We start from the raw sequence: 10,799 nt of genomic DNA on the forward strand, positions 1-10,799 counted from the left end.
ATCCCTGAATTTGAAGTGATTTCAATTTATCATCATTGTTGCCTAGCCTAATAAATGTATTATTTCCAAAAGTTAAAAGGAAACTAGGTCCCAAATTTGTGAGTCATAATCCATCCACTTCCCTGTGTAATAAAACCTAAATTTATATTGCCCATTTAAAAATTTTGTTCTCAGGAATTCCCTGGTGGTCCAGTGGTTAGGACTCGGCATTTTTCACTGCCGAGGGCCCAGGTTCAATCCCTGGTCGGGGAACTAAGGTCCCACAAGCTGCGCAGGTGGCCAAAAAAATTTTTTTTAATAAAAATTTTGTTCTCTAAGAACATTACTTTTTGTTACTGGTTCCTACAGACTGAATGGGTTTGTTCTCTGATTTTCATTCAGTAGGCAGGGTAGTTTAAATGGAACAATTTTGTGATATATGAATATTGTGGATTTTCATTGGATTCTCCTGTCTCCTCCACAGAGTAGATACTCAACAAATGCTTGTTGAATAAATGAAAGAAAATATATTAATTTATTTCAGAACTTTATTATATCTTTCATCAAGGTTTTTTCAGGAAAGATCTGCCAAAGAATAGCTTCAGTAGCATGTTCTTTGGGAAAGAGGAGGGAAGAATAAAAGGGCTAAAAGTATTTTATTTTCAGCCTATTAGATTTACTGCTTCAAACTGTGTTTTAGTCACCTGAGCCATAAGTCAAATGGGAGGGCTATTGTATTTGAAATATATTTTTTGTTCTCCAAGGAGACTTACCTAGTTTCCCCCCTCCTCACCTGTTGCTCTGATGAGATTTCCCCTCCTTTTAAATTTATTGCACAAATGCAACAGTTAAAGAAGAAGAAAGAAAAATTACCCACAGTCTTACCCCATCAATTGTCTTTAGTATTCTGTGTTCCCTTCCAGTGCTTGTGTACGTAAATACATATTCTGATGTACCTGTAAGTAATCACTCATAATTTTGTCTTTGGTGTTTTAAAACCTTGCAGCCAGGCAAGACAACCTCACAGGGATGGTAGGAACGATTTGGTGTGAGGATGGGAAGAAGACAAGAAATAGTAAGGGTGGCGAGGTGAATTTTAGCAACTCCCTAAACTCAACTTTTGTACCTGTAAGACTCTGAGTGATGCAGATAGTGATGGGAAAAACCTTTTAGAAAATAGAAGACAACTTACTGGTTACTCTGCTAATGTGATGGAAGTTGCCAACTGGAAAATGAATGAATGCAAAGAAAACCAATGCAGCCGGATTGTGTGCCACAAGTTTATTATTCAATAAATATTCTGTGGTTTGATGTTTAGTATCGTATTTTTAACACACTCCGATGAGAAATCTATTCCTAAAGTATTCTGGAAGATTCTGGCACTGTTGAATTGGAAGATACTTGAATTCATTAAAATATATTTGGCCTCAATAATGTCCCTCAGGCATTTTTCTTGAAAGTGAGTCATTCCTGGTCTGCAGAGGAAGAAAAACCAACACAACAGAAGCTTTTAAAATGAAACAAAACATTGAGCCAGGGATTGATTACCTGTTTACTCTGTTACATTTCTAGTGAGCAAAATGCCTTTTGTGGCTGGGGGACAAAGGTCGTCTCTGTTCCTTAGGCCCATTCAATAAAAGGCTTAATGAGTTTATATGTAAAGATTCTTTAAGAGAGACGCTGTACAAATAAAAGGAATTATTATATGTGAGTTAGTTCCATGTGACTGTGAAGTTTCACATAGAAACAGTAGACATGACCTACCTTGGCCCCATCCTACTCCAGCAACTAATCCTCACATTTATAATCACTGAAAAACGAGACACTAAAAATAAAAACAATTTTCTAGAACAAAGGCAGACTCCTACTTTCAGCCCATCTTAATGGAGTAGGTGGTCCAAAGAAGAAAAGTGACCATTACATAAATTACCTGCGGCTGTGGGCCTGCTGGGCTCCTGGAGTGTGATGAGTTTTCCCACCACCCTTTTAAAGTAAGTCTCTAAATGTTCATTACCTGTGAACCAATGAATGGCTCTCAAAGACGTAAGAGACATCAATGGGTGTATTCTAAGAGAAAAAGACAACTGTCAGCCAAGACCAGTCACACCAACTCATGATTCTTTCCATTGTTACAAGTGTCCATAAGTAGACTCCTCAATTTCTAGAATTCATTTTCCCTGTGAGTTGGAGGTCTGTAGGTAGTAGTTCTTTTTCACTTCAAACCTGTGTTCCGCAAAAGATCTTTTTGGCAACAAATACCTTAAGAGTATCCACAAAATTGAAAACAAGTCAAGAGAGGCTGTGCTCTCATTACTAGGAGCATGAGGAAGTCATGTGCCTTCTTTACGCGCTCCAGTTTACTCAACCAACTGTACCAACTTACCTTGTAGGGATGGCCTAGGAATGAAACCATATAGATGAACATGGTTCAAAAACATTTTAAAAGCAGCATAAAAATCTAGGTTGTAATGCCGTCTCAGTGGTCCCCATCCAGTGTCCCCTCCAAAATTATACTCGGAATTCTGAGCTAGAGCGAGGCTCCCAAGCCCTCTCTCTGTGTGGTCTCTTGTCATGGTCTCATTCACCTCCAGCAGCCTCACTTTCCGATCTTAGAGCTCGCCAGTTAGCAAGACAGCTGATGGTGGGATATATGACCAGGAGAAGTGAGAACTCACAGATTTTACCTTTTTGGATCATTCCAGGTTCCAAACTCTCCAACTAGGTAAGTTTGTACTAGGATAGGATGAATATAGGACATAGTTGGCTCACTGTGTGGTCATATATAAAGCCTTAGAGTCAGGCAGAGCCTCAAATAACTTTGAAAGGATGAAGGCAGAGGGGAAATAACATTTTTATGTCTGCTGTATTCCAGGCATTATGCTTGGTACCAACCCTGTTCTAAGGACCCTAGCCTTGGATTCATACATGTTATTTGGACTCCTTTCACACCAGCTATCAACATATTTCATATTCACGGTCGACCTAGTGGCTACAAGCAGTCATTCCTTCAAGTATTTATTGAGCGCCTGCTATTTACCAGGCTTTGTTTTACAGCAAGACAGAAATCCCTGCCTTCCTGAAGCTTACATTCTGGTGGGGGAGCAGAGTATAACAAGATAAGAAGTTACACAGACAATCAGAAGGTGATAAAGTGCTATGGAGGAAAAGCAAAATCATGGGGGTGAGGCAGAAAGTGCAGAGGAGGTGAGCCAGCAGGCTGTGCACGTACCTAGGGGAGAGGGTTCCAGTCAAAGGAAACAGCAAGTGCAGAAGCCCTGAGGAGGGACAATACCTGGCTTACGTAAGGAGTGGCAAGGTCAGAGTGGCTGGAGCAGAGTAAGTGAGGGGGAAGGAGTAGTGGAAAGTCAAAATAACAAGGAACCAGATCACACAAGGCCTGTAGGCCCTCATTACTCAAAGTATGGTCTGTGGACCTGCAGCATCAGCATCACCTGGGAGCTTCTTTGTAAGGCAGAAGTTTGAGCCCCAGACCTGCTGAATCAGAATCTTCCCTTTAACATGACCCCTGAGTAATTCACATGCACTTTGAAGTTTGAAAAGCATGTTGGAACGTTCAAAACAGACGCGTGACATAACTTCATTTTTCCAAGGCTCACTCCGGCTGGCTGAAAAGAGACAGGATGTGGGTAAGGGTGGGAGCAGAGAGACTAGTTAGAAGCCTATTGAAATAACCTTGGTGAGAGATGATGGTGTCTTGGCCCAGGGTGGTAGAGGTGGAGTGGGAAGAAACGCTTGGATTCAGGGCCTATTTTTTTTTAAATTTTTTTTTGGCTGCGTTGGGTCTTCATTGCTGTGCGCGGCTTTCTCTAGTTGCGGCAAGCGAGGTCTACTCTTAGTTGCAGTGCGCGGGCTTCTCATGGCAGTAGCTTCTCTTGTTGTGGAGCATGGGCTCTAGGCGTGCGGGCTTCAGTAGTTGTGGCACGCGGGCTCAGTAGTTGTGGCTCGCGGGCTCTAGAGCACAGGCTCAGTAGTTGTGCACGGGCTTAGTTGCTCCGCGGCATGTGGGATCTTCCCGGACCAGGGCTCGAACTCGTGTCCCCTGCATTGGCAGGCAGATTCTTAACCACTGCGCCACCAGGGGAGTCCCATCAGGGCCTATTTTTGAAGGTAGGACCAACTGGATTTCCTAATGGATGTGAGTGAAAAAGAAGAGTCAAGGATGACGCCAAGGATTTTGGCCATCAGCTGAGATGAGAAAGGCGCAGGTAGGTCGGACTTGGAAAGGCAAATCAGAAGTTCAGTTTTGGATACAATAAGTGAGATGTTTATTAAACATCCAAGTGGCAGAAATCTGGGCTGGAGATAGAAATTTGGGAATCATAAGCTAGAGGTGGCATTTAAAGCCAGGAGACTGGATAAGATCATCAAGGAGGTGAGGCTAGAGAAAAGATCCAAGGCCTGAGTTTTGGGACATTCCAACATGAAGAGGTTGGTGAGAGGAGGAGAGGCCAGTAGACCAGTAGAGAAGGAATGGTCAGTGAGGCAGGAGGAAAACCAGGAGAGAATGTTGTTCTAGAAGCCAAATGGAACATTTCACGGAGGAGGGAGTACTCCGATCAGCTATGGCAAGTGCTGCAGATGGGCCAAGTGAGACGAGGACAGAAGTATGACCGTTGTGTTTCACAAAGAAGGGGCCCATTGATGGCCTTGACAAGAGAAGTCTCTATTCTCGTCGAAGCCTCACTGAAGGGAACAGGGCAGAAAAGGAAAGCGCTTACCGGAAGTTTGTTTGTGTTGATCTTGATGGTGAAGTAGACACTGGCAGTGGTTCGTGCTATGGGTCTCCGAGCAGTTGGGATGCTCCAGTGTACACAGTAGATGTAGTGGAAGCTGTGAATCACATCTTCCCTCTTTAAAAACTCTGTGTAGTGCGCCCAGTGGCCTTGATACTCCCAGTTCTGTTTCATAGAAAAAAATAAAAAGCACACAAAGGAAGAAAAGCAGACTTCTGTTCAAGCTGTCTAGACGAAGGCAGCACACAACAGTAGGGGTTACAGCCCTGCTTCTGGATCCATTTCTAACACTTTTGACGGGGATTCAAACTACAGTCAACTCCCACTTATCTCCACAGGTAGGGGAGAGAAAAGGTGGAGCTAAAACGTCAAATAAGTGAATAGTGCAGACATCGCTTGAGATTGGGCTTTGGAGCTCAGGGGCCCACGCTCAGTGTGTGTACATACACACCACACACACGTACACACTAACCTCCTTCCAGACCTTGGAAGGCAACTTTGGTTAATTGGAAAATAATTAGAAAGTGCTTAGGACACGTGTTCTGCTCACTCTACTCCAGAAGACCTAAAGGTGTGACTAGAAAATAAGGGGGCTGATTTCACAAGCTGTTTTGGAAAATCAGACTCACTTCATTGCAGCCCTAGGTGGTAGGTAAAATAAGGTCAGAAAAGGAATAGATCAGGCAAGGGATCATTCAGATCCCTCAGATCCCTTGGAGAAGCTTCCCCCTCCAAAGCACAGATCTTACTAACACCTAGGGTCCGCACAAGGCATGATGTAGCCTTGAGTCTGAGCACCAGGCCTTGAATGCCAGAGGCTATTGGGGCACAGAAAGCTTCCTAAAAAAGATCTTGAATTAAGATGAAGGTCCACAGAAGGAAGGAAGTAGGATTGTCTAACAATCCCAGTGATGTAGAGAGAGAGTTTGGGAGCAGATGGTAAAAAGACTTTAGGCCTTCCTTTAAAACAAAAAAATGTAGGCTGGCCTTCTGCCTCAGCTAACTTTATTTCAAACTTATACCCAATTGGCTGTTTCAGTTAGCCAGAGACTCTAGATTCCTTGAGATCAGTTCTGTGTCTTCTTACATAGATCATTTTCCCTTTCAGTGAAGGAGTCCGCCAGCCAACCCCATGAGGCCCGTTGGAGCATGTCTTTTTTTCCCAACCTTTCTGTGTTACTTGATATACTTTTTCAGGCCTAATGTTTAATCTGTCACACAATCATAGACTTTGTAGCATTGGAGTGGTCCCTAAAGATCATCTAACAAGGCCCCTCACTTTGTAGATGAGGATCCTGGGGCCTAGAAATAGGAAGGGACAATCCCACACAACAGCTGGGACCCAGGCTCCCGAGCAGCCAGCTCAGAGGGCTCCCGAGCAGTGCTCTCTCCACCCCATCAGATGTCTCAGTTCTAGGATTTTCTAAAGCAGCCTTAGACAAAGTAAATTCAGCTATCTCCATCAGGCCACTCTCTTCCCATTTTTATCTCTGTGCAGTGAGTGTGTGTTATCCCATGTTTTATCATTTTTACATAACATTGCTTCATATACTCATTTCCAGGAAACAGTATCTCATTGTGCTACTCAACCATGGATGGCTTAGCCAATTACATATTACTGGACACTCAAAATCAACAGGCACCTGGAAGTATATGCACAAAGCTGTTATCGATGATAAGTGACATTTGAGGGAGTAGATCTGGGAACTTTCATTTTCTACTGTATGTCTTTTTGCTCAGAGTTTTTTTTTTTAATAATGATGTCTTATTTTTATTGTAAAACTATTTTAAGTATGTGATAGGCATGGGGGATTTTCCAGTTTTTCTTATATTAAGAACTTATTTGTGTATTCTTGTTGCCAGATTGCATTCCTGAAGAAAATTAACCAATTATTATGCCCACTGGCAATGTATAAGTACACCGGTTCCCTCCCCATAAACACACAAGCCTTGTGATACCAGATTTAATCATTCTTTTTTGGGGGGGGGGCCGCACCGCATGGCATGCGGGATCTTAGTTCCCAAGGGATTGAACCCGTGCCCCCTTTCACATTGCAATACCTTAAAATCTTCTGAATTTTCATTTTTCATTGATAGTAAACTGCATTATTTCTGTCATCAAAAAGTACTTTTCCTGTTAAGGTGGAAGAAGTATATCAGACAGACCAATGATCAAACTTCATTTTGCTGGTTAATCAGAAAGATTTTGGACAAATTGCCCAACCTCTCTGAGCCTCAAGATTCGTCATCTGTAAAATGGGTACACTGAGGTACCTATACACAGGTTTGTTGTGAGGATTAAATGAGATAATGCATGTGAAGTGCTTAGTGGTGCTTGGCACATAGCAGTGCTCACTCAGGAAATGGTAACTCCTAATTTGCTGTCCCCTGGTGTATGGTGGACTCTGGGAAATCTGCAATAGGCTTGAAAAAGTTCTCCATCAGAAATGCCTAGCATTTAGATGATAGACTTCACTTCTAGGGCTTGCTGCATTAGTGGGGCTGGGAACAGGGTGATTTTATGTCCGGAGTTATATAGAGCTTTTAGCTTTGCCATCACCTTCTACTTTCTAATTTTCTGTGTCCTCACAACAGCCCTTGACTTAGCTTTTCATCTGTGATAGCTTTTCATCTGTGAAGAATAATGGTATGGAGAGAATAAATCTGTTCATGTATTCAACACATATTTATAGAACATCCTCTATGTATCTGACCTTTCTAAGGCCTGGGGACAGAGCAATGAACAAAAGTCTCTGCCCTCATGGATCATGTGGAAAAAAGGCAATAGGGTAAATAAAATCTAATATCATAGGTAGAGGTAAGTGCTAATGGAAAAAAATAATAGGTCAGAGGAGAGATGGGTGCAATTTTAGATCAGGTGGCCAGGAAATGCCTCAGTGAGCAAAAGGCATCCTAACAAAGACCTGAAGAGAGGGAAAGTGCAAACCATGAGAGTAGATCTCAGGGGAGAGGGTTCCAGCAGAGGGAACAGCAAGTGCAAAGGCCCTGAGGTGGGAGCATGCCTGGCAGTTGAACAGCAAGGAGGGAAGTATGGCTGGAGTGAGGAAGGTGAACGGGAAGAAGGTGGTGGGTGATGGAGTCTGAGCAGTCAGTTGGGAGGAAGGGGGGATGGAGACTCAGATTATGTCGGGCCCTATAGGCCACTGTCCGGACTGACTTTTGCCTTTTACTCAGAACCAGTAGGATCTGCAGGGGAACATTTTCCTGCTTGTTCTGTGTCCAATTTCAGTCTGATTCACAAACTTTGGGTGCAGCAAGCAGGAACTTTTACCCAAACCCAAATGGGAGATGTGCTCCAGAGCAGGAAGGCCCAAGAGTAACTAGTACTTTGCACCGTTTCTCTTCACTGTGCTCTTGATACCCCTTGCAATGGCAATGGCGAGCTGTGCCGCAATCACGGATGGAGGGTGTGGAGCCAGGAACCCCTGACCTTTTTCCTCCTTCCCACCTGACCAAGCCTTCCTGGGCCTGGGAAAGTGCCCTTAGGGTGGAAGGCTTGGATGGGCTGGTCAGAGGAACTGAGACAGCTGGAGACTTCTCCCAGGCTGGGGGGGTTTGCCTCCACCAATTTTAACTGGTTTCTCTTCTAAGGAAATACAGTGAGTGGGGATTTCAGGCCATTCTTCTTCATCCACCCCACCAGTTATGCAAAGCCACCCAGGGCCTTCTCCCCAGAGCTGCTGGGATAAGCCACACAAATAGGTCAGAGCCAGGACCAGGAGGAAAAAGAAAAGAAATTCATGAGCATGTGCATCTGACTGTACAGTGAATACATTTCAAAGCTAAATCAAAAAGACTCGTGATCTGTGTGCATCCCCTCTGTTAATATGAGAACTCTAAAGCTGGGGCTGGAGAACCCCTGTTTTAGAGGGGCATCTCCCTCCTTAGGCCACTAGGCCCCCAGTTAGAGCAGCAGCATGGGGAAATTGCTTAGCTGAGAAGATCCAATTTTCCTAGGGAAGTGTACGGTGAGGACAACAAAAACACTGGAAAATACAATCGGCTTTTCACCTTCAAAGACTATCCCACCTTGGCTTTGCAACCCAGATGAGGACAGTTTTTATTTCAGGTCGCCTGTGATATCATTGCTTAGGCTTCCTAGTAGGACTTCCATTGTGCATCAAACAGGAGCCTTTTAATTGTGCTGAGCTGGAGTGGTCAACGGACTTACCGAAATGAACTCCTCAATTTGTTTACAGCCCCTTTCTTCTGTGAATTCACCCTGTGTGATCCAGTTGATATTTTTGATGGGGTTTTCAGCTTCTACAAACAAGGTATGAGTTTATTAGTTGCCTCCTAGTGTGCTGTTACATAATGAGACCATCCTTTACATACCCCAACAGGATTACTACCTTCCATGGACTTGATAGTAGCAGCGATGGCATTCTTGGCTAAAGCTAGAGCTAGTTCAGTTACATTTTGAGTGTCTTCTGTATCCATCATCTGGCTTGTAGGGACCTTTATCCACATCTACTTCCTTCTGAAATTTGACATTTTTAGTCACATTCATTTTCTTTTGACTGGGAAAAGAAACTCAAAAAGTTACTTTTTGCGTGTGTGTATGTGTGTGTGTGTGCACGTGCGCGCACGCACGCGCGCGTGTGTACACTCTCGTCTAAGTACAGACTATCTCTTGAAGAATCACAAGACACAGGAAATGGTGTTGCCTCTAGGGAGGCGATTAGGGGTTGGGGTAGGAGAGAGGCCTCACTCTTTACCTTTGTGCCTGGCTGCTGAGGTCCATATTCCTGAAAACCAAGGATTTGCCAATTCTCATAACCATGAAGACTTCAGCAAGACATAGCCGAATGATTCCTAACTTCCTTAGAGTTCTAACAATATTGATTTCTAGTTGAGTCTTTCTTAGAACTTCAACCCCTGCTTTAGGCCACTGAGGGCACGTGGCTCTTTAAAAAAGTGTATCAAAATGATTAGAGACAGTACAGTATAGGAGAGGTTCGTTTTTCAGGGTTTTTTTCTCTTGGATTTTCCAGGTATACAATTATCCGCCGGAAACTATCATTTTTTTATCTCTTTTCCTACAATATATAAGTGTTAGCTTTGGGTAACACTTCCAGAAAAATGGAAGTGAAGGTGGAGATGGTGAGCCTGCTTCTTTCGCGTCGGGCTTCAGTGGGCGTGCTTTCTGGTGTCACACCAGTAAGTATGATGCTGGCTCATGGCTTGAGATTTATTCAGAAAACATTTGTCTGCTCCTATTTTAGTAAGATGTTTATAAGTGATAACTAAAATTTTCCAAATGCTTTTAGCATTTGTTGAGACTGTGGAAATTAGAGTTATCAGGGCTGTGAAGGGTTCGTCACAGAGCTAGAAGTCTTTGCACGTTTTCCATCTTTTTCCCTTGAGTCTTGCATTCCTTCTTTCCCTGCTATACTGAAGTCTCCTCACTGAGGAGCAGTCACTCACTTCTAGCGCCAGTTATAAATCCCTTGTAGGCAATCCCGGCATAGCGGGCCCTGCATGAAAGTGGCTCTCTCACTCCCAGGGGAGCTATTTATTTTTGTAAAAATAGCAACTCCCAATTTGGAGTGTTTAATGGGCCTCGTTCCATTTAGCTCTTAGCACAGGGCTGTGAGATCATGGCTGGAGACCTTCCCTGTGCCCTTCCAGGCCCACTCTCCCCACCTCCCCCGCTCTCTGCCCTGGAACGCTGACCTGCTGGGACTGCAGCAGTGGGCTCTCCCATGCCCTCTGGCTTCCAGGAGGTGCCACACAATGGGGAAACCAGGCTGAAGGGAGAAGAGTGAGCTCCGGGCATGTATTCACCGGGGCTCTCCGCCTCCAGGGTCACCTGCAGCTGGCTGTGTGGAGGAGGTGTCCATCTGTCCCGGGGCAGCTTGCTCACAACTTGTCAGTCTGGTGAGGGTAACCTTCCTCTCCCCTCAACCCCATGGCCCCACTCTTACCAGCCCCTCCTTTCCCTACCCTCTGGCCACACCTTTGTAAATATTCCCTTTACTTAACACTTCTCCACCTCTCCTATTTTCTATATGCCAACAATTTCCTGCTGGGGCCCTGAGTCAT

At 44.2% G+C, this 10,799-nt stretch overlaps 1 protein-coding gene across 1 annotated transcript; it reads right to left on the reverse strand.

Annotated features, from left to right (window-relative positions):
- Positions 1-1,072: 1,072 nt before the first annotated feature.
- AKAP14 (A-kinase anchoring protein 14) lies at positions 1,073-9,308 on the reverse strand. Its single transcript, XM_081222606.1, has 5 exons — positions 9,107-9,308; positions 8,926-9,017; positions 4,719-4,898; positions 1,994-2,046; positions 1,073-1,454 (listed from the first exon to the last, which is right to left on the reverse strand). The coding sequence occupies exons 1-5, from the start codon at positions 9,222-9,224 to the stop codon at positions 1,268-1,270; spliced, it is 630 nt and encodes a 209-aa protein (XP_081078732.1). The 5' UTR covers positions 9,225-9,308; the 3' UTR covers positions 1,073-1,267.
- Between the last annotated feature and the right edge of the window lie 1,491 nt (positions 9,309-10,799).

The sequence above is a fragment of the Mesoplodon bidens genome, assembly GCF_964165515.1.
Source record: "Mesoplodon bidens genome assembly, chromosome: X".
In the NCBI taxonomy this organism is placed as follows: Eukaryota; Metazoa; Chordata; class Mammalia; order Artiodactyla; family Ziphiidae; genus Mesoplodon; species Mesoplodon bidens.